Source organism: Spea bombifrons, chromosome 5 (genome assembly GCF_027358695.1).
Source record: "Spea bombifrons isolate aSpeBom1 chromosome 5, aSpeBom1.2.pri, whole genome shotgun sequence".
Taxonomy (NCBI): Eukaryota; Metazoa; Chordata; class Amphibia; order Anura; family Pelobatidae; genus Spea; species Spea bombifrons.
In genome coordinates, this window is record NC_071091.1 from 86,748,330 (window position 1) to 86,772,681 (window position 24,352).

The 24,352-nt window shown below is 36.1% G+C and overlaps 1 protein-coding gene across 1 annotated transcript in view; it reads right to left on the reverse strand.

Moving 5' to 3' along the window:
* Nucleotides 1-9,530: 9,530 nt before the first annotated feature.
* Nucleotides 9,531-24,352, reverse strand: part of LOC128496778 (aspartyl/asparaginyl beta-hydroxylase-like) — a 42,835-nt gene continuing 28,013 nt past the window's right edge. Inside the window, exons 5-20 of the mRNA XM_053466568.1 lie at nt 22,182-22,262; nt 19,773-19,844; nt 19,200-19,259; nt 18,322-18,393; nt 17,198-17,773; nt 16,698-16,727; nt 15,692-15,742; nt 15,308-15,361; nt 14,791-14,814; nt 14,388-14,423; nt 14,269-14,304; nt 13,665-13,700; nt 12,829-12,879; nt 12,011-12,049; nt 11,233-11,277; nt 9,531-9,969 (exon numbers count right to left, since the gene is read on the reverse strand). Of these exons, the coding sequence (XP_053322543.1) occupies nt 9,962-9,969; nt 11,233-11,277; nt 12,011-12,049; nt 12,829-12,879; nt 13,665-13,700; nt 14,269-14,304; nt 14,388-14,423; nt 14,791-14,814; nt 15,308-15,361; nt 15,692-15,742; nt 16,698-16,727; nt 17,198-17,773; nt 18,322-18,393; nt 19,200-19,259; nt 19,773-19,844; nt 22,182-22,262 (1,271 nt within the window). The 3' untranslated portion in view covers nt 9,531-9,961. The remainder of the gene's footprint in view (nt 9,970-11,232; nt 11,278-12,010; nt 12,050-12,828; nt 12,880-13,664; nt 13,701-14,268; nt 14,305-14,387; nt 14,424-14,790; nt 14,815-15,307; nt 15,362-15,691; nt 15,743-16,697; nt 16,728-17,197; nt 17,774-18,321; nt 18,394-19,199; nt 19,260-19,772; nt 19,845-22,181; nt 22,263-24,352) is intronic.

Here is a 24,352-nt window from a genome sequence, read left to right on the forward strand (position 1 = left end):
ACAGCATAATTTGGCAGTGTAAAACCCCACTGCATCTAATTTTATTGATATTTTTCTTTCTAAGCAATCAGAGACCATGTTTTAAGGCTGCACACGGATATGGGACACTGGAAAGCTGCAAAGATGTGTTATTTGAAGAGCGGAGATATCATTCTGAATTAGTTCTAATACAAAGAAACTATTTTAACCTGAGCTTTCCCATATCTCGCTTTCGGACTCTCTGGGTATTTATTCACCAGACCTTCAAATGCTTTTAAAGCATCGTCCACTTTCCCCTGTGAATAAGAGAGAAATAAAGCAGTAATTATTTGATCTTGTCATACTTGCAGCGGTTTACATGTGGAATCGGCGTCTGCAGGGCTGTGATTACAAAATACACTCACTAAATGTGAACACGCAATCGTCTTATTGTATTTATGTCCTCAGAGTGTAATTGCTTACTTGTGAGTATGTGGGACATGCAAACTTCATTCAGAAAGGTCACTGAATAAAGCCCATGACGTTTTTAACATTTCTAATATGACATGGGCCAAGGTTCATGTACCACTATTATAACGTCACTGCTTGACCAGATGTCTGTATAGTGGTCTTGAACATTGACAACCAACTATAGCTATCCTACTTACACCACAAAATTAGATAGTGTGAGACGGTACAAAATACATCATTAAGGGGACAAGCATTATTATTTTTTATTCATATAGGGCCAACAATTCACGCTTCTTCCACTACATATATTCAAGGGGTGTGACAAGACTAGAATTGACAGACTAAGACAGACCGATACATTAGGTAGAGAGAGCCCTGCTTGCAAGCCTACTCTCTAGAGAAGTACATGTTGTGGGCTGACTGTGGGAAACCAGCCTGGATAGAAGAGAAGATACTAGGAGATTATAAAAGTCACGTTTTGTTTAACGTCTTGTTCGGTACTGCCAGACTGTAATTCCCTTTAGTATGTGGTCATGAATTAAAAATACAACCGGTCAAGCAGACAGTGCTGTTTCTGAGTAAACAAAGACAAAATGAGTTTACCATCTGTATGGCCTGAATTGGAAACGTAATAAGCCGACCAACAAATTACATGAGGAACGTTCTGTTATTAACAGGCCCAGCTCCTGCGGCAGGTATGATAATCCAACGGATATATTGCCCGGAGGGGGCCATGACACACACAGGAGAGACCCGCGGGGTTCATTTCCATTTATGTCCCCTGTTTACGACTTAAGGACATGGGAAACGAGATTATGTACCGGTAGAACGTACGCCTGACAAGTTTATATTGGTACATTGAGGTTTGTCATAGCCCATGCACTGCAGAAATTCTTACTATATAAATATATTGTGTATGCATATAATGGCTCTTTAATGAGGTTGGTAACGTCCAGACCTTAGGCCCAATAAATGTTACCTCATAACCCCCTAAAAATGAATCCTATTCACCATCCACCGTGCCAAATAAAAATAGTGACAACACCTGCCTCTACATATACTTAAGTAAATTACAAAAGAACCTGATGTTCTACCGAGGACAAGGGTGACTTTACAATAACAATTCCAAAGGACATAAAAGTATGTGTGTGTGTGTGCCAGTGTTTCAACGAGGGGTTTAGAACCTTCACATGCAGAATGTAGCAGCTCGTAGCTGATCGTTATGACTGGCGGTATCATACACCTGTCTATTTACACCCTGATCGATCATATCTGAAGGGTACACAAATAACAAGTTTGGATCAACAACTGGGAACTTGCTTTTTTACGGAGCTTCTCAGCAGCATCAAGCTCGGCCTTTATAGATTTGTCGAATTTGTTTAGCAGCTTGGGTTTCTTTTTCTTCGCTACAGAGAAAAGATAAGATACAAAAAAAAATCTGTTATTATTTATAACAATACCGTGCTACTTTGCAGATAACATGCAATTACAACCCTAGTTTACAATATATGTAAGATGTATGGCATTAAAGAGGTGTATCTAGATACACATAGATTTTCTATAGTCATAGTCATTATAGTCATTATATAATATAATATATAATGAATATAAAAGGAATAAATCACATTTAGTTTTCTTTCCTAAACTACGTGTTTGCAGGTAAATTAAAAACGATGTGTTTATAGGTTATGAACATCCAACCCTGAGGAACATGAAATGCCCTACATAATGTGTAGGTAATGGCTTGAAGGCGATTCCCTGATGTATAGAAACTGTGCATTATTCTGCTCAACAGAAACAAGAAAAAGGCTGACTCTTTACAATGCATATTGAAGTTAGTGAGTTTTAATATTTTAAACCATATACAAAGTCACATTTTAGGAATTAACCCCTAAGGCACATAGTTTGCAACTGAAACAGAAGAAGTCAAAAGGTGCTTCACTGGATATGTATGGACGGCAAACTTCAAGTCCTGTCTTTCTGAAAATTCTGATCTCAGATTTCCTGAAAGCTTATTTAACGCCACATCTTTTTCTATGATTACCCGATAAAAAGGTTTCACGTCCAACTGAAGACTCCTATCTTCTCTGGATCAATGCTGTTCTCCGATTACCGCTTCTTATTCTAGCCAGACAAACCTCACACTCAAGGCTTTCATAGCTGATATTAAAGAACAAAAAACACCCACCAATTTTCTTTGTAAGTGCGTAACCTCATAATTGCCATTTTGTTTAATGAAGACAATTGAAGGGAACCACCATAGAAATGAACAAAGGAATGTTCTTTTATTTGGACATGCTATTTGCAGACTAATTAGATACTATGTGAACAAGGTAATAACACAAAGTAATTAAATATCGATTTTTTTGGACACAGCAGAGTAAGCACATACATGCTAATTTTACGATTATGAGTAATTCCACATTTTATATGGAATTATGCAAATTCCTAATTAGTGGTATGCAATTAAGTAGTAAGCAACTGAAAAAGGAAATCGGTTAAGTGCCTCTTATAGACAGCATAAAGGTAGTTTTGCTCCCACGCAAATTAAAGGCTTTATTATGCAATATAGCAGTTGAAAATCTAAGAACTATTGGATGTCATGCATAACAATCAAGAATCGTATGATGGACACAAACTATTGTTGCTAATAGAAATCATTTTGGATTGAACATCCATTTTTTTTTGCAAATTATTAAGTCAAGGTCAGGTTGACGTCTTAGGCTCTACCAAAGTCCTTGAGAAAAAAAAAAATAACATGATCATTAAGGTGGAATTTTAAGTATATTGATTGCCGTCCTTTTCATTTTAACAATATGAACGCTCGTGTTGGAATGAAGCTATACAGTATACTAAAAGGAGCAATTATTTCTGAGAATTAATTAACTCAGTTGGTATTTTCCCTAAAATGAGTTGATTGGATTGACTCTAAATTGTGTTTTTTGTACTTAAAATTAATCTTTGTTCTACTTTTCTTAATAATCCAGTGATTGAGTAGAAAAAAATTGCTATTATACACTTGTGAATTGGCGCCACCTGCTGTATATTTCCAGCGCTTCCCTTTAACATCTGGATATGTTTTGGGCTAAAACAAATACTGTATTTGCTCAATTATAAGACGACCCCCCAAAATTTGAATATTAATTTAGGGAAATTTTTTTACTAGCAAATATTAATTCACATGTAAACTATTTTTCATATTTAATAAAAACTATGATTGAAAAAATGATTTTTTTTGTTTTTATTTGCCACTCTGCCCGTTATGCACATTTGCCCCCATTACACTCTTAACCCTCCCCCCCCGATTTACCAGTGCATCCCTTTACTTGTGACTCGTGTCTATTGATGCGCACAACCTCCGCTGCTGCCGGCACTTCCGCCGGGGCTTGTATGGTGGAGCGCTGGAAGGTCATGTGATGCCGGCGCTCTATAATAGAAGCCCCCGGAGGTGCTGGCAGCAGCAGAGGTTGCCAGAGAGAAGGATCCAGGTCCCCTGCAGCGCTGCAGGGGATCTGGATCTTAGTCTTGTAATCAGATCTCTATTTGAGGTCTGATTAGAAGACGACCTCCAATATAAGACGAGGGATATTTTTCCGAGCATTTTCTCTGAAAAAGCCTCATCTTATAATAGAGCAAATACTTATTTTTTAGTATAGATTCATGAAACAAGAAGGAACACCTGCACAATACACATGAAAGAAGTGGTAAGTGAAGTTGAATGTCTGATGTCCCAGCCACAACAGGATAGGTAGCAGCTGTGAAACTCCAATTAATACACAGTAATTCAATAAACATAACTTCATTTGTAAAGTCCCAGTGACGGAACATTCATACAGGTTACCACAAGTATTAACAGACCTTCTGCATGGCACATTATAATACACCCGTGTATGTCATGACCATACAGCTTACATAAATATTCTTAATATAGCATTTTATACTCTGTAATTGTCATTACACACGTCATTAAAGCTATCTAGTAATACGAATTCCATTAAATTACTTTTAATAATTTAATTAAGAATGTTTGTACCAGTAGGGCACCGCTGCTAGTCAATGGAATCCTTGTTTTTACATTTAATTCTCACCTTTCTCCTTCTTTTCATCAGATACAGTGTCCTTTACTGAAAAAAAAAAAGAAAAAGATGCTTATGAGAATATATTCAGTGAAAGTACATAAAATATACAGAGATATATAAAACAAAAGCAGAATATCTATTGTTTTATTGATACATAATGCACACGTGGGTCTGGAGCTCACTGGCAAATTAGGGCTTATTGTGCAATGACAAAAACATAATACCCATCCCTGTGAATTCATTATTGGGTATTGTTATGTAACAAAGTCATTTAGGTTCAACGTTCCTGATGATCCAGAAGAAGACAAGACAAAAGAAAATGCATTAAAGCAATTTTATGTAGTCAAAAGGGGGAAAATTCCTTCTTGAATGTAAAATGATTTCTCACCCAGGATTATTAAGCTATAACAAATCATGTCCTTAAAACCAATGATATCCTTGTATATTCTTCATTGCTAAAATATAATCTAGCAGATATTTAAAGGAATCTACTGAATTTGCTAGAAGAATGTCTGTGGGTAGTAAATTCCACATCTTAGTTGTTCTTACTTTAAAGAAACATTTTCACTGATTTAAGTGAAATCATTCAACTTCTTTGTACAGTCCTATTAACGAACAGATCAGAGCGTCAGGTATTACCCTGCATATTTCTAGCGTATCCCCATATTAGACACATTCTTTTTGGAATGCAAACAAATTCAACCTCTCCAGCCCTTCTTCATAACTAAGGTGTTCCATTCCTTATTCATTTTGTTGGCAGCCCTACTTTTTCAAACCCCACAACGTGCTTTTTTAAGAATAGGATCCCAAGACTTGCACTGCATATTCACAGAAGCAAAATTATATTTTCCTCCAGTGAGACACTACCTGGTTTTATACATGACGACAATATCTCACTTGCCGTCGTCTCAGCTGACATTGAACATCGTTGCCAAGTTTCTTAAAATTATTCCCTTTAAAATAAGTCCTTTTCATTTAATGATTTCCCTAAAACAACCCAATTAAATGTATAATCTACACCTTTATTTCTTTTCTCAAAATGCATAACTTTGCATTTGTCAACATGAAACCTCATCTCTTGGTTGCCTTGTCCTCCAATCTGACCAAATCTCCTTGCAGGGAAATTCAGACTATTTCATTTCCAATTAGTTTTGTCGTCTGCAAACACTGACACGTGGCTTTCAACACCCAAAAGCAGAACAGTGGGCCTAGGACAGAAACCCAGAAGAACTCCACTTACCAGTTTTGTTCAGCTGGAGAATCTTCCATTAACAACTGTCTTTAAACAAGTTTTCAATCAAAAAAACTCCACCTAAGCCTTTTTAATTTGCACAATGACCTTTTATGAGGGATTGCATCAAATGCTTTTGTAAAATTGAAATAAATCGCATCAACTCAAAGACTCTGGTCTACATTTTTGTTCAGAAAATACAATTAAGTTACTCTGACACGATCTGTCCTTCATAAAACCGTGTTGTATCTTAATAAGTAATAAGGTTATCGGACAAACTTATTTCCCCATGACAGATGTCAGGGTCACAGGTTGTTAGTTACCTGCCTAAGATTTTGATCCCTTTTTGAATATTGGTACCATGCGAAAACTATTGAAGATCAACAGCAGGTTTATGTAATCATTTAAAAATGTAGTCCTGGTCTTGTGTAGCTACATCTTTTTTCTATGTTGCCCGCTGAAAGGTATCATTGCAGACTAAAGACTTATTAGGCACCATTACTCGTGATTTGGTTATACAGAAATATAAATACTTTATTGAATTATTTCACATTGGCTGATTTGCCGATATCTTGCCATATTACGCAAGCAATACAGCAAGATAGCTGAATTACTATTTGCGTTAACTCTCAGAACTTACAACTAGCTCCAATGAGAGATGACGGGGATTCAAGAAGCATGAGAACCCAGTTTATCCCCAATGATGTCCATGATGGACCTTCACATTACATTATGGAAGACAAAACACTAATGGCAATCTCTAGCATTTTAAACAAATATACCTTTGTAGACCTTTCTATTTTCCTCTAAAGTATTAGAGGTATTGATAAAAACCAAAATCCTCCCAAATAAGAGTTTTTCTTGATTTTGCTACACATTACCACAAGGCACTGCTCTTTTTGTCTCCTTTAACTACCGATGTGTTGTTTGGAGTTTTGCATGCGCTAGATCTGCCAGATTTGTTTATAATCTGCTAAATTATTTTTTTTCCATATTTACCCCAGCAGATGGATTTAGCTGGGGAGTTCACACACTGACAATAAGCACAGGGAAAGAACTTGTTTTATTCTTCTACTGTCAGATGAGCATCTGGACTTTTTCCATTGAAATTAAAAATAAAAACCTTCAAAGTATCGCTTTTCAAAACAACATATGCTAGAACTGGTGATTTTTTTTTAGGAGTCTCGTAAAATAAACAGGTTGATATTTGCTTAAGTCAGAGAAGTAAATTATAAGGTTCATAGCAAGATCATGATACACATAAATTGTGCAGTTTCCTAGTTTTTTTTTCCATGAAAAATAAATCTACATGTATGCCAATCATGTCATGTGGACAGTCCCTCTTTGGCACCAAAACTTGTATGTCTAAACGTAATATTAAGCACCAGTTGGGGAGCGAAACGCGTTGAGCCTTTCTCACAGGTTCTTTGTCTTATGCACTGAAGCTTTAATAAAACAACCCCCGCCTGCATCGAATTTCCAAGATTTTTATATTTTTCTAATTGCCAATGGTGCCATTAAAAAGGGGAAAAAACTTCTTCTTGACTCCAAAATGACCTCTCACTGGATCAACAAGCTTTAACGTATTATATCATCTATCCTGTATTTAGCAGCATTTTATAGCACAACCTCTGCAGGTAGTGAATTAAAGGAATAATTGGGATTTCAAACAGTATTTTTTTCTATTTATTATTACACACTGTCTGCACGTGAGATTTTTGGGTTCCCTTTCACTTCATATTTGTTCTTACTGTAAAGAACTCTTTTTTGCTGCATTGGGTGATATTACTTTTCTTCAAGTCGTAATGGATGACCGATTCTTCTTCGTACAGTCCTATTAATGAACAGCTCAGAGTGTCTGGTTTTGCCCTGCATCTATTCGTATAATTCTATATTAGATGCCTTTTTTTGTAACGCAAACAAATTCAACCTTTCCAGTCCTTCTTCATAACCAAGGTGTTCCATTCCTCTTACTAAATTTCATAGCCAGTCCCTGCACCTCTTCAAGCTGTTTTAAGAACAGGTTAAAACTAAAACGTTTTCAAAAAACTTTTCTGCAGTGGTTTATTCTGTTCTGGCCATCAGTTCATGTATGCAGGCTTTTGTATCCACGTACCTGTTCTCAATCAAGACACAGGCATAGGACTTAACGAAAAGAAAAAATAGAGCACATTATAACAGATGCAGAATGATCTGAACAACAGATGGTAATGCCGTCGAAAGGGGTTGCAGACAAAAAAATATAACAATTCACTCTGCTTTTATATGATCCCACATATCCAAAACCTGATGATGTTATATACCCGTGGTTCAATACATATAAAGAGAGAACAGCTTCTATAAGCTGTTAACATCAAATAGCAAAGATAACATTATGAAGAAACATTAAATGAGACACAAACAAGCGTTACTCTTCTGTATTTTATTTGTGACAAAATACAAAAGAGAAGAAATGTACATTTTGAAAACCCCCAATATCCTTATCAAGGCTGGCACACTTTCACAAAGCATTTTAAAAATTAGGAATGGAATTACAACAGCAATAAAGGAAGAATTGGAATCACAGCATGATGCATCCTTAAATATCACAAAGAAACTATATTAAGATTGTCATGTACAAAAATGCAGTATTAATTATGTCACTATTCACTTAATCACATCTATAAAAGGATTATTTCAAATGTATGCTAAGCAAGGATGAAAACCCATTTCTGCTAAAAAGATTTTTAAAATTATTAAAACCCTTTCGTCACCCCCACATATGGCTTTGTAATACACAATTGTCATTACACACAATGCAGACCAAGTTGTTGGTTCCAAAATCAGAACATATCACATCTTTGGAAAATTATTGCTTTCTATGTCACCCTAGGGTGAGACGGCCCATGATAGTTATGTCTATAACACAAAGTGTTAATTAAAAACAGCAAATATAATTCTTTCTATTCAAATTTACATACTCATTTTACTCCATCGATCCCTAAAATACCAGGTGTAATTTGTTCAAGTTTAGCTTGCAAATACCACACACAAAAGCATCAGATGAGTTCGGAAATCTACACAACACAAAGTAATCCGAAGACCAGTGTAAGAACATTGACAGTAGGAAAACCAACGTGCAGAATTACGGTTCTTATGGAATAATGCCCCATAATCTGCTTCTAACAACTAAGGGTAGAGTTATATGTTGGCTTCCCCTGCTCTATAGCTTATGTTGTGGAATGAAATAAACATCAGGAAAAACCCTGATTATTCACAGCCAAGTGGAATGACCTGTGATTAGTGTTTAGTTTTCACAGTTGAAAGATTACCCAATGTATTGTCTGTCTGTAATTTTACACGGTGCCCTAGTTTCCAGCTCAATGCCAGAAGACCTCATTCATACCATACTTAATAACCCTGAGTACCGAGCAGCCCAATTAATTCATAAATCATCAATACAAAAATACTTTTAATAATAGAGTGTTAACTTTTGTTATAAAATTGCCCTGCGATAGCCTTGTCCAATAAAAGGTATGGATTGTCTATGCGTAGAAGACTGACACGCAGACCATGAGAGAGAGAAGTCCACAGAACTCTAGGAAGTGTTCCATTGTTATAAACGGATTATAGAGGAGTCTAAAAACAGTCACTTCTTTGCTGCATACTTATAAAAAAACAGTTTTAGAAGTATGATTAACCATTAAAAGTTGGACGTGGTCACGCGTGGTTTAAGAAGAAAACATCTCAGAAGACAATATAGGGCAAAAACAGATTTACATGATCAAGAAGCAAATGACCATATTCTACAGTTTTGGATTTTTTGTTGTTAATGTTATATAATAAAAAAGGAAGAGACCTATCAGAAAAGAAACCGATGTTATGTACTCAAAAAACAAGGTATAACATCTAACTTTATAAATATATTATTAACAACAGCCTGGTATGTGCAAATGAACATAGACACACAGAACTCGTCTAAACTGAAATGAGAGAAGGAAAAAAAAAACACCTGCATTTACTAGACTAAAAACACAATATAAAAAAAAAAAAAAAACGAACAAAAAAAATAGAAACCTCTAAAACATTGTTCCCTAAAGGATTTCCATTTGCAACATTAGTGTTCTCTCCCACAATGCCGGGAACTGCTTTGCAATTTACTTCTATGAAAACATCAGCTCCCCTTGTGAAGAATTTGACTGGGGCTGGTTCTCCTGATGTAGGGGCAGTCGTTATGAACTTCTTAAGCATCTGTAAAAATAAGGGGAGATCTAAATTAAGGATCAACCAGAAGCATTTTCATATGGCTTTTGCCAGAACATTGGAAAACACTATTTGTACCCAACAGGCTGATTGATGTTTGTGATACGGTCACGTTCCATGACCAAACTCGTCAAATGGGAACTGCAGCACAACTTTTACACCGTAGACATGCTGTTCTGTTTATTGCCGCAGGCAACTAAAATTGACCTTTGTAGTTGTCTTTTGACCAGGTTTCCCTTGGCTGACAAGCTCTAGGACCCCCTCCGATAAACACAGCGCCCAAAGGAAATTAAATATGGCTAGGCCAAATGATTACCATGCCCAGCGTCATCTGACAATGCAAACAGCAAACATATTTATTTAAGAAAGCTCTTGGGAGACTATAGGGACATACATTCTAATTAGTAAAAAACGTTTTCTATATTCGGGCTGATGTTTCAGACTTTTTTATTTTGTTGTTGTTTTGTTTTATAAGATCCACATTAAAAAAAACTATTTGCATCAAGATATAGCAACATAATCAATACACAATCACACTGTATGATTCAGCCATTGATAAACATGTATTTTTACCAAATGAATCATGAATTAAATTGCAAAGCAGTTTCTGTACAAATCAGTTTGCTCAGGAGATGATCACTAGAGGTTTTAATTATAGAGGTAACCAGAAAACGTGGTAAAGGAAGATGCGGAAATCAAGCTTTTGCCGATGAAAATCATTAGCGAGCACTAGAATGTAAAAGGAGTTTCACCTCCAAACCACGCAACATTTATACACATAGGAGAGACAGGATCATTAAGAAGCACAACTCTCTGCAAACAGTAAGAACACATATACACTACTTGATTTTACAGGGGCGACATGAGCAACAAGTATACAAAACGGGGAAATTGCTTCCTATTATGAACATCAATAAGATTTGGTATTATTAGAAACCGTACATGTAAATATTTAATTTTTTTTTTTTTTTTTTTTACACACACACTAATATTATATATATATATATATATATATATAAATAGTGAGAAAATACATTATATTATTAGCCTGTTTTTTGTGACCCTCGTTCTGGTCTTAATGAATTACGCCCATTGCATTTGAGAAATGATTGAATCATCACAATGGTTGTCAACCCATTTTATACTACATTGCCACCTTGTTGAAGCATCTTTTTTCCATATATATATATACACATACACACAGTAAAAAAAAAATAAATAAATAAATAAATAAAAAAAAACTTTATTTACCTGCTGGTTCTTCTACTTGTTTCTCTGACGCCAATGTGTTATCTTCTGCAAGAGAAATATAGTCTCAATATCTTCCAGGCCGGATATTTATCACAGGCTAATGGTCAAGGTGAAACAAACTATTTCATATCAACTTTTTAAGAATATTTAAAAAAATAAATAAATAAAATCAGGGACAACTTATCCTTTAATGTAGGAGAACATAAAAGGATAGAAGAGATTAAAAGCTTAATCTCAACCTACTATAAAAATTTGCCAGCTCACCACAACTCATTGCTCTCTAAACAGATTGTAAACTCATGAGAACAGGGCGCTCATCCCGTACTGTACCAGCCTCAATGTGTGCCGACGTTATTGTCTGTTTTAACACGTAATCATTTCCACTCCTCTCCTTATTGAGCTACAGAACCTGCCTGTGTTCTTTAAATAAAATGTTATATAATAATGTCATGTTTTGCTGTTAACAACGCAATTGCTTAAGGTTGACCTAACATTTCAAATGGCCAAAGAGGAACATGTTTTAGGGGTGCACGGATAGAGCTGGGGTCTGGGACCTACTAAGTAATTGATAACAGATTTTGGCAAGGTAGCATTTTATTTATTCAAGTTGTTTCTATATGATTGGCTGTTTCACTGCGATTCACTCATACCCAGCAAATGTTCGGAGCCCCTAGAAAACCGGGACAGAAAGACCTGGGTCCAAAAAGAGTCTTTCCCTCGTAAAGAGGGACACCCGGGAGATATGCGGTACTCATTGCCACGATTAGTTTGTACATACCTCTGACATCATCTGTTCTGACATCTTCAGCTTGCGCTTCTGCAAACAAACACAGCTATGATGAGGGTCAACGGAAAAAAAACATCAACGAGCTACGCCCGTCACATGCATTAACTAGACCCGCCGGTTTCAACACAGGCGACAGTCATTAGCAACGTTTAGTTTTTCCATAGCCAGCATAATACTGAAAATGAATACCTACATTGCCCGTTTCTAGATCTGTAACTTTAAAGCTCTAAGCACCTTACTGGAGTAAAAGGTATGGAAAAGCTTAAGGGTATTGTAAATCCTCTAAACATCTGTGGAGGACCTATGGATTTATACCCAGCTGAACACTTAGATTGATGAGAGTTGCATCAAGCGACATCATGAAACGTTAAAAAGGTCACCTAAGAAAGCCGTCAACCATTACAGGTTTGCGCTGAGAATCTTTTATGTCTCTCCGGTGTTCCACAAAGAGCACAGGACGCCTTTATCGAAATGATCAACTGAAAACAGCAAATTATTCTAAAATACTGTTAAATAAACCTAAGTATCTGTATGTGATTTGAACAAAAAGCTCGGCCCTAAGCTTAACCCTTTGGTGACTGCTCCAACATCATGATTAACATATCTTCACAAATGACTCAGCCTCACAATTTTACACCAAAGTTGCCATGCTATATCATTAAATGGTCTGCAATGGAAGCCAAAAAAAGCTTATGTTTTTCCACATAAAATATGTAAATACTGCAAGATTATTGTAGCCATTGGATGAAGAGGATCCCCAGTCTGTTGCCCTACAACCCAGCAAGCAGTTTTGGTTAAATAGCGCATACCGGTTGCTTCATTTGACTCCTCTGCGATTTGCTCTTCCTGCAACCTCTCATCTGTTCAGGGGAAAAAAATGGTTAATTTCACTGACAAAACATAGAAATGTATAAAACAAACTAAGCAAACCTTTTGTTTCTGTACCATCGCTAACCAGACTGGATTGTGATGAGTGTGCAAGTCCAGTATTCATACACATACCAGGCCAACTTGTATATTGTCATTTAGTTCTACTTTACACAAAGCTCATTTCTATCAAGTAATTATTAGAAATAAATCCAACGATTAAGATATAAAATTTGCCACTGTGTCTAACAACCTTTTTTTGATTTTTATTCATAAAACTGTGGAAAATGTACCGTATTTGTTCGATTATTAGGCGACCCCCAAAAATGTGAATATTAATTTAGGAAAAGAAAAGGTCTGGCTATAAGACAACACTATAAGAAAAAAGTTTTACTAGTAAATAATTTACATGTAAACTATTTTTTCATATTTAATAAAAACTATGTCTGAGAAAAATGCAATTTTTGTTTTTATTTCCTTTTATTTGCCAACCTGCCCCCAGTTATGCACATCTGGATCTTAGTCTTGTAGTCATTTGAGGTCTGATTAGAAGACAACCTTGAATATAAGACAAGGTTTTTCAGAGAAAATGCTCTTGTCTTATAATCGAGCAAATACGATATATCTTATCTTCAAGTCACTCAAGAAACATGAAATGAACAAGATTTATTCTGTAATACCCAAACATATGCTCTCCATACAATAATTATCACCACAAGATCACTATTCCCACAAGAGTTTAAAAGGCTTTAGGATACCAGAACAAACAGATACCAACCTTCTTGTTGCTCTTCTGCTGCATGCAAAATTTCTTCTGCAAAACAAGATATTTTCACATATTACAATTGAGCAAAATCTGCAAAACATGCAAAAGATCAAACCACAAGTACATGAGAAACTACAGAAGAGGACCAGGTAAAAGAATATCTAAGGTGGTGGTAAAGGTGATGGTAAAGCTGGTGTATGGGCTTGACCGAACTGTATCATGCTCAACAGACTCCATATGGAGTGTGATAACTTACAAGTAGAGGATCAGACAACAAATAACACACCAAGAACAGCCGTTTACTGTTTGGACCCATGTATTGTCGCAACTCCTATACACAGCTTTTTATTCTGTAGTATCAATTCATATAAAGTATTTATATCGGCTGGGTTTACAGATTACAGATTACATATAATAGGGTACATCTTCAGAACTCCAGTCCTCGTATACTGCAATGTCTAATCTTAAGCGTAACCTTTCAAAATCAACGGCAAATCTGGTAAAGATGCAGGGGTTCACTAGAAGACATCATGAAGTCCTACAATGCTGGGGGAGCCCGGTTCTAACAGGGTATGATGAGTAACAATAAGGTCAGCGAGTCTGAATATACACTCACCTGTCCTGTACAGTTCTTCCTCAGATGGAGCTTCGTCTGGAGTGAAGAATTAAAAGACATAAGACTACAGGCAGAAAGACAAAATTATCGTATCAAAAAATTATATGGTAAATTCTTACCTCTTTCTAAATCTTCTTGTGCAACAGGAACTTCTTCAGATATAAAAAAAAATACTAATTAGGATTCTCAAATTAAAGTTGCCGCAATATATAACAAATATAAATAATGGTGCGTGATTTAGTCAAATTGCTTGTTTTAATAAAAGTCCACAAATGGCATTAAGTTAAATCCACTGATTGATCAACAACTGTGAGACGTGCTTCGATGCTAAAACGTAACCAAGCAGAGGCATTGGGCGCTAAATATTTTAAATAAATATTAAAAAAATTATGTTTTTGTTTCTTTTGCTCACTTTCCCATTATATATATATATATAAAAATGGTTTAGTATCATATACCATTTTTTTTTAAAGAAGGAAATCTATATATTTACACAAGGAAACACAATCTCGATGCACTAACCTTCTTCTGTTTCAGGAGCAGAATCTGTTTTGTGGGGAAAAAAGAATAGTTTTAATATTTGGCTAATTAACAACAGGCAATCAGAATGAGATCTTTAAGGAACAGAAAAGCGGAAACAAAAATCTAAAGCCTATGTTATATGATTTTTAGATCATATAATCAAGATTGTAAGCTTGCGAGCCGGGCTCTCTCCACCTATCGGTTTCGGTTTGTCTTAGTCTGTCAATTCTCGTCTTGTCAGACCCCTTGAATATGTGTATTGTATTAAGCGCTGCGTAAATTGTTGGTGCTATATAAATAAAAGATAATAATAATAATAATAATAATAATAATAAAAAATATAATTACAGGGGATGGTTAAAAAATTTTAATCTACTTGCTTTTTTTTGCTTTGTGCTTTTCATGAATATTAGTAACTAAAAATAAATTCATATTCAAGTCTTACTTATCCAGATTACATCAGAGATGGGCTTGCACGTTATAGTGGGCTTGTGATAAAAAAAAAAGAGATTATTACCATAGAGAGTTTCTTCCAGGTCACTGAGCTCTGTTTCTTCGATTGCTTCTGTATCTGAAAATACAAGTGAAAATTTACAGGGGTGCTAAAGAAAACGTTACACCTCTTTGGAGGAAAAAGCTAGCTTCCCATATACTCTAATAACATCGCAATACCAAATCCTTTGAGACCCAGCTGGACGGACGGAAGGACGGACGCTCTTATAAAGCTAATTGGCAAACGTTCTTGCAACTTCAGCATCTTATAAAGCAAGCAGCCAATTACTGCAATATTCAACTGTTATTAGGTAAGAGAAATACAGCAATAGTGGTTACCTAAACATCACCTAAAATGCATTTTTAAAGAAGATTGAATTATCAGCTAAACTGGGGAAAATATTGGTACCTGGTGTTTCTGGTGTAGGCTCTTCAATCTCCTCTTCAGGTTCTGGAGTATCTAAAAAAGATACAAATAATATATTATTATTTGTATGCAGCAATTTACTTGGGCATATGACCAAAATATATGAACTTTGCTATACCATGATTATAGTCACATGCTTTTATGTCACATGACTATTAAGTGCTCCCAATATATATATCTATCAATAATACAAAATTGGAAATGATTAAACTATTCTTTCTGGGAAAGGTGTAGGCATTCTACAGTATTAGGAATGGCATTTAATGCTGCATTTAGGTAAAATCACATTCAATTTAGCAGTGCACATGGTAGAGGATCTTTGAAACAAACAATCAGTTACATTACAGCAGAAACCCATACATACAGCAACAAGAGAAACAAGGTAAGTATATTTTGATTTATGAAGAAGGTGAATTACACTATAGAATTTCCATGAATGTTAAAGTTTACATTACACGTTTGTCCTTGCCATTGTAACACAAGAATTCTCCAGTTGCTTAATGAAATGCAATTGCCCTCCCCATTTATTATTGCTGATTATGTGTGTAAAGAGGCTCATCGTGCCTGATCACTCAAGACTGGAAGATTATTTGCAATGGACTAATTCAGACCATTTTAAACAGGGATGTGTTGGACTGGGGGTAATTTCCACCTTGGGCTGCTCTAAAATTCTTTAAAAAGGGCCATTCGGACTTGGACATTGTGTGATCACATGTAAAAATGTGAGAGTGTATGCATAAGTGTGTGTTAGCATGAGTGTGTATGTGTAAGTGTGGGTTAGTTACCGGTGTGAGGTGAAGGGGCCACTTGGCTTTATCTGCCCACTACGGGCCAGAAGGTGCCAGCCCTCTTCTATTTTAATGCCTGTGTCATACCACCAAGCTGTACAGGGATATCAAAAATATATCAAATTAAAACTATTCTATGTGCATTGTTTTTGAGCTTTGTTGTTATTTATATAATCCATGCTTCCTCTTAATCTACATACCTGCAAGCTCATCGGCCTGGGGTTCCTCTTCTAAAACAGAAAAAAAAATAGAAGTAATCCATCAGAGTAATATTTGCAAATACATAGGAGGTATGTTTTAAGTAACATTATTACAAAAGACTTTAACGATGTTCAGGATCTACTATGAAGGACCAAAAAAACATCTTCTTCAATAAGTGCTGCTTCCCACTGCACAATGCGTAGATGAAGCTGGTGAACTAACATGTCCAATGTACCTACACAAGTGATAGTATCAAGATTATATTCTACTGACACCTTGTGGCACTAACAGAATCATCATGTCTGTGAAGTATTCTGAAAAACACATTTTATAAAGACCTACAAATAGTAGGTAATAGAAACTAGTTTCATCATTTGCTAGGATCACCTTTACATGAGTACATGAGATGTCAGGTTTTTACACTGGGAATAAGTTATTTGTAATGCAATACTCAGGGGCTTCTAGTTAAAATAATGCCTTTTGTTTCTTTAAACAATACCTGCATCGTCAGGTGTATATTCGTCCTCAACAGCTCCTTGTGTATTTTCATCATCTAAAAAGTCTTTGTTTTCATCTTCATTGACCGGCTCCTCTGATTCGGGCACATTCTCATTCAAATTAAGATCTTCCTCTTCAGAGTCATCTATAACAGGGGCTTCAGGTTCTTCATACTCAGACGCTGTGTTTTCAGAAGCTGCTATGTCTGGCTCATCTTCAAAAACGGTTTCTTCTACATCGGCTTCTCCAGTTTCTGTGACTTCCAAAGTTTCTTGCTCTGGCGCTTCCTCTGTTTCCAAGACCTCTTCGGCATCATGTATGCCTAAAGATTCTGGTCCTGAGTCTACCTCATCCTCCTCTGGTTCGGTTACAGATTCTGTATGTTGCTCTTCTACGGGTTCAACCTCTTCCGGCTCTAATTCTTCTACTGGTTCTTCTAATTCAGTTGCTGATTCTTCTACTCTTGTTTCCACTATTGGTTCTTCGACATCCACAGTGACATCTTCTGTTTCCCCATTATCTGAAATAACTTCATCTTCTGATTGTGGTTCTTCATCTACAGGCTCACTGCGTTCCTCTTAAAATTATAAAAAGAATAAAAATGTTGTTATTTACATATTATGTACATATTATACATAGATCATTGTTTCTGATGCAGGTTCAAATGAAAGGTAGTTATTTATTCACTAAAGAGAGAGCTTGCAGGAGAACCTGAGTCACAGCTCCTTGACTTCCCTATACATTATGAAGGGACAAACCCCAGTGGGTGGTTTGCAGGCCCTGTGTAATGTGTAGCTAAAATCTCCTGACCCATTGAATTATGCATTATATAGGACCAGCTGGGCCCTTAACTGAGCGACTGTGCCGGTCCATCATAACTAATGAGGAAGTGAAGGAGTTGAAACCACAACTCCAGCTGCAAACTCTCCCTTTAGTAAATAAACGCCATAAGGTTGAATACAATAAATGTTTAACACATTCTGGATGTGACATTTAACAGAATAAATCATAACAACAACAATTACACAACTAAAATGAGTCTGAGATTTCTTTACTAGATAGCAAAAAATCAAGGTATGAGAAGATAAATTAATGTTTAATAAATAAAAAAACTGAAAAATATACCATGTACAGAGTGCAATGATTCATGAACATCAGCCTCTAGTGCGTCTTCTAGGTCTAAGTCCTTTACATTATCTGAAGGTGAAAAAAAAGATTTGGTGATGAGTAAATAGCATGGGTGTATTTAGTTTTCAACAAGATATTTTAACAACGGACTCCATGGAAAAAATGGAGTGAGGCGTTAGTTCACTTCTACCAGCTTGTGAGCATTGAAACATGGCAATAATGGAATAGTAGTATTCTAGGAGTATTGCATACCTTTCTTAATTTCTTATTATACAAAATAGTATTCTTTTGGGCACTGGTAAATTATTATTATTTTTTTTTTTCTTCCCAATATACATATGAGTTGATGTGGAAGAAAATAAAAAACAGTTTAAAGGGACACTCAAGCAGTCATATGCATACAATAGTTGAGCGGTCCCTTGAAATTGTTCTGGAGCCCCTTGTGTATTTTCTCCAAACACTTCTATTTGCATGTGATATCGTTGCCACCAGTCACCCCCAGCCCTGGCTCAGTTAAATATATCGGCACATATCTGGGCACACGCATGGAAAGTGCAACTATTCATTTTAAGGGGAGCTCTTTCCTGCCAATCAGCGGCGAGAGTCGTTGGACCATGGAGGAGGTGGGGCAGCCACCTTTTTACCAAAGATAAGTCCTTCACAGTACTCACAAAAGTACTTTATCATACATTATTCCTTGGTGAGGCTGGATTTAAAGCAGACCAACAGAAACGTTACATTTTATTCTTCTTCACATTGTTCTGTCGAATTTGGGCTGATGGTGGGAGGTGATCGATTCTATGCACAATGGATGACGTTCTATACAAGAATATAGTATTCGCTAATGAAACTGTTAATTGTGATCATTATCATACCATGATGGGAGTGACGAAAAATTTCTTCCACTGCATCTGCAAGGTCCTGGTCATCTATATCTGAATAATTAAAAGGCATTCTCCTTTAATGTTAATGGATTTTGCAAATGTCCAACATGAATAAAAAGCTTACATCTGTATGCAACATTCTTACAACAAAGCTATTCTAGGAAGGCACATTGCTTTAGTAATTTTTGATATTGCATAGAAATGATCTGCAGGGCATATGATGCTTGGGGGTCTTGTTTTATTGTCCTTCATTAATTTAGTAGCAGTAATTGTCGGTTTAGAACCCATTGCCAAGTTCTTTAAAGGGTTCTAAAGACTAAATGTCTTCTGCTGATTCACCCATGTTGAACTTGAACTGACACGATATTTACTGCAGTTAATTAAAAACAAAAAATACAACATACATTCGACCATGTATTCTACCGCGAGATACAGGATATTTACTAGCGCCAAACGGGGATCCACCATATAAAGACTAGCTTTTATGAAACGTGATACGTTCAGGCTATCGTTTAACTTGAAGTAAACTCCGTCTTCCTGGACAGTAACGAAACACAGTCGTACCATATTGCGTATTCTTTAATTGCTCATGAATCACATTCATGGCATCTGCCAGGTCCTGATCGCTGATAACATCTGCACACAATCAGGAAGCAAAGGAGAAAAGTGAGAAGAGAAATAAAAACAAGGTAAATGACATTTCCTATTTAATACACATATCAGGGAGCGGTCAAAATGAGCCAAGCCACTGTTCCCTTTAACATGTTGAGTGCCAGAGTCATTTTCTTTATGGTAGACCACAGAAGGTGGGCAGAGTTTTGTGACAGTTAAATTTAGAAAAGAACCTCACAAAACGTTAATATTTTCATAGAAGCCACGTTTAAGATTATGCTGTCCATATTTGCCCCCCCCCCAAAAAAAAAGCATTTTGGTAAAATACTATTTCTTAAAAGTGCTTTAATCCATTGAATTATGCATTATATGGGGCCAGCATTTGGCCTTCTTTCTAAAAAGAAAAAACTACAACTAACTCATGCTAACCCTCCTGTTCCAACTATATTTAGTACATAAACCTAAATGTCTAAGCAGCTGATCCTCACTACCCAACAATTTCAGATATGGTTTAAGAGGGATTAAAGTGACACAAGGCATGGGACATCCCGTATCTACTTGGCCAACCCCATATCCTAGGCATTTACTCTAGGGTTAAACTCACTTAGTGAAGTGACTCCATAAAAGGTTTCAACAAAGATAACTCCTGATGACTTGAATATATTGTTGACGCACCTGTACACAGTTGGGGCTTTTCTTACTAGTGTACCATTGCGGAGCACAGGTGAGTCAACAATATATTTAAGTTGTGATGAGTTACTGTCATTCATACAAGAATTATTTTTCTGGCCAGTGTTTGTATAGGTGTATGAATGGGCCTGGACATTTTTAGCTCCTTGTGGTGAATGGAAAAATTCTCAGGCAGTCTGGTAAGTCATTCATAATATTATGTATGATAGTTTGAGAAACACGTAACGCATTACAAAATGTTTACTGTAATGTCAATTACTCACAGGAACAATGCAGAGCCTTTAAAAATAGGGCTTATGGAAATAAAATTATCTTTGTATAAATACACAAACTTTTCTTCTGCAATATTTCAGATAGTGTATCTGAATAGTGTAACTAATTAGCATTTTTTCTTTATCTGCAGCAGTACAATACTTTTTCAAATGTTTCACAGACTGTACGGAACGGAACCTTTCCAGTCGCCTTAAAGAACTGGTACATCAATACACCTTCTGGCTGAAAGCAGTGGGGTACAGGTAAATTACTGCGTGTCGGAACAAAAATGTATTATGTATTCACTTTAAATAGCAATTTATTGGTTGATCTAATTGTGCATTAGCACAAAATATTTGACATATCAAGATTAATGTAATACTTTGGGCTCCACGTACTTTACTCTGTTGCTAGATCCATTTGTAATAGGTGACTCAAGCCAAATGTAGTCATTATACGTCAGGATCTGTCAGACTTCCGGCTTTGGCATGGTTATAGGATTACAGATAGCTGACTATGTGAAATTGTATGCACTGCAGAAACCTCATAGCTATAACATCAAGACCCATGCAGATGTATTATTCTGATCTAGCTAGCCATACAAGAATTTTAGATAGATGTAAAAGTCTTATTATCAATTATTAATTCAGACTTATCTCTTAAAATTTAAATATATATATGTATGTAAAAGTAAGCCTCATCTTTCCTGTCTTTCACCATGTACTGAAACGGTTTCCCCCATGCATCAACATCTCCAGGCTACTGAATTCTAAATTTGCTTTCTTTTTTTAATTGCCCCCCCCCACCAAACCTCCTAATAGATGTTAGGTGCCCAAGAGCAGAGTATGTCTTAGGATTGTTAATGTTATAGCTGATTTGATTTTCTCCCTTCGTTGTAATAAGGTATACATTTGGAAGATGTGAATATAAACACGTCAACACCCTTCGCAAAGAGACAATGAAGATTATGCATAAAATTTATTCTGGTGCAAAAGCTTGAGCAGTTCCACCTGGCCGTTCCATTCATTGCTATAGTGATAAAACCACTTGCACTAAAGTCACTTTTAGTAAAGCCCTAAGTAGTAATCATTGACAATCCTTCTACTTCATAAATATTGCCAAATAAGGTTCTCTGTCTTTATTTGTGATTCAGAGACTGTCTCCTTCATAGCTGATGGCTGGAAGGCATCTTTGAATATCTGTACAACTGGAATCTTTGGCACCAATTACCTTTAAATGCACAAAGCACTGTTAAATGTTTCTTATTATATACCTTTTTAGCCAACTCTTTAAGCAAGATACTTGTATATTTGACAGCTAAGAACTCGTGTTTATTCAGAAGGCAGAACTGTACAAGGTCCAACGTGTGCTTTTTCCCCCCAGGAGAGCGTTTGGCATGTAGTACTCGCAACATCTCACCTGAATGGACTGGCTCTTCTAGATGGCCGTTCTCTTCAGAGTCTTCTGAAGGTTCTTCTAAGATTGATCTTTCTTTCAGTCCTGAATTTCCCAGTTATAAGAGGTTTATTAAAGCAGAGTCAAAATATACATTCACACATACACAAGAGAATGTAAGTGAACCCTTTCGAAATACCTTGATTGTTCCACTAATTATTCATAAAATGTTATCTGCTCTACATTTAAGTCACATATACAGACAAACATGCCTAAGCTAATAATGCACAAGTATACACTTTCACATCTTAATTGAACACACCCATTAAACATTCAGAGTCCTGGTGGAAAAAGTAAGGGAACCCTTGCATTTAATAACTGGCTGAACCACCTTTGGCAGCAATAACCTCACACAAGAGCTTCCGGTAGCTGCGGATCAGACCTGCACGACATTCAGGGGGGATTTTAAACCACTGTTCTTTACACAACTGCTTAAGCTCACCCATAGTCTTAGGACGTATGAACAGATCTCTTGATGGGTTATGGTCTGGATCCTTACTGGGCCACTCAAAATGGTGGATTTTTTTTATACAACATTCTGTAGAAGAGTTACTTCGGTGTTTAGGGTCATCGTCCTGCTTCTACTGAGCTTCAGCTGGTGGAGAGCAACCCTGACATACCTTGATAAACTAGTCAATTATCTCCTCAAATGATTCATCCAAGCCTTTAGCTGTTACTCTAGGGTTCTTTGTTTACCTCATTGAGAATTATTTTACTCTTGGAGCCATCGTGGCTTCTACAGACAGGAGCCACAGCACTAAATGGTTTCCATGTACAAATATGTAAACTCCTTGGGACTACCATGTAACCCATTCCAGCTTTATGGAAATCAACAATTCTTGTTCACATCAGAAGATGATTATTCCAGGGTTTCACATACTTTCTCCAAACCACACAGTAAATGTTTGAATAATGTATTCAATGTGGCCAAGAACAACACAATAATTTGTGCGTTCTTAGTTAAAACATATTGTGTATGTTCGTTATTGCAACTTGAAGATTATATTTTAAGACAACTTTATACATAAATGCTGGCATTTCCAAAGGGGTTTAATTACTTGTTCTTGTCACTGCATATACACACACACACACACACATGAATTAACCTAGGCCAGTTCTACCCCAGTTTGCTCATGTCATCAAAATTTGGTTTCAGTGAACCAAAGAGTGCTGCAAACAATTACCTACAATTGTTCATGTTTATACAGTTCTTACAGTCAACGATGATTGATAAACACTACGAATACTCTGAATCAGAAATGTAAAAGAAAGAACAGCTGCCATCAGAAACTCAGACATGGGATAAATGTCAAGGTGTTTGGGACACAGACGCTGTTGACAATATTTATTTAAAAAAAATAAAAACACTTAATTTGGAAGGCAGATAACCTACCCCTGCCCATATATGTCTGTAAAAACTTCAAACCTTTTTCTGTCCTTGTTCTTGTCTTATATGTAGGATTGCCTTATGCCTACGCAATGCATTTTAAGTAGCTGCTAGGTAAAAACTGAAACTTCCTCAAATTACATTTATATGTAAATGACATCAACGTAGATGTTCACCTGCTTAATGAAGATAGACAGACTCAGACGGGCTAAGCAGAACATTTTAGAAGTCAGTTTTCCACCTTTTTGTGCAGAAGCTTTGAAGTGAATATAAAACCGTGGAAAAACAACCACAGTATAATTTTAGGAGCCATGGATGCCTGGCATTTGGATAACGCTTACAAGCACTGAAAAACAACTAGTATGTTATAGAGAAAACAAAACTGGACGATACAAAACCCCATTGACATTAGACGGACAAAAATCTACATTAAAACTGTAATCGTAATTGGCTTTTATGAAAATATTTAAAAATTTTGTCTATGAAAAACAAAAATGGATTTGTTTGTAATATCAGCAAAAAAGTGAATGCGAGTCCTGTGTGGTTTTCCTATATTTTAACTGAAAAACTGACCAAATGCAACCAAAACGTTCCACCACATAAAGTCCAGAGCACACTTTATACATGTCCCTTAAAAATGAACAGTACCGTCTGTAGTCATGTAATAATTTATTAATGAAAAGGACAGGTTTGTTTTTTTTTTTTTTAGCATTGATGATTTTACTTTTTTTGCATGTGTGTTGCATAT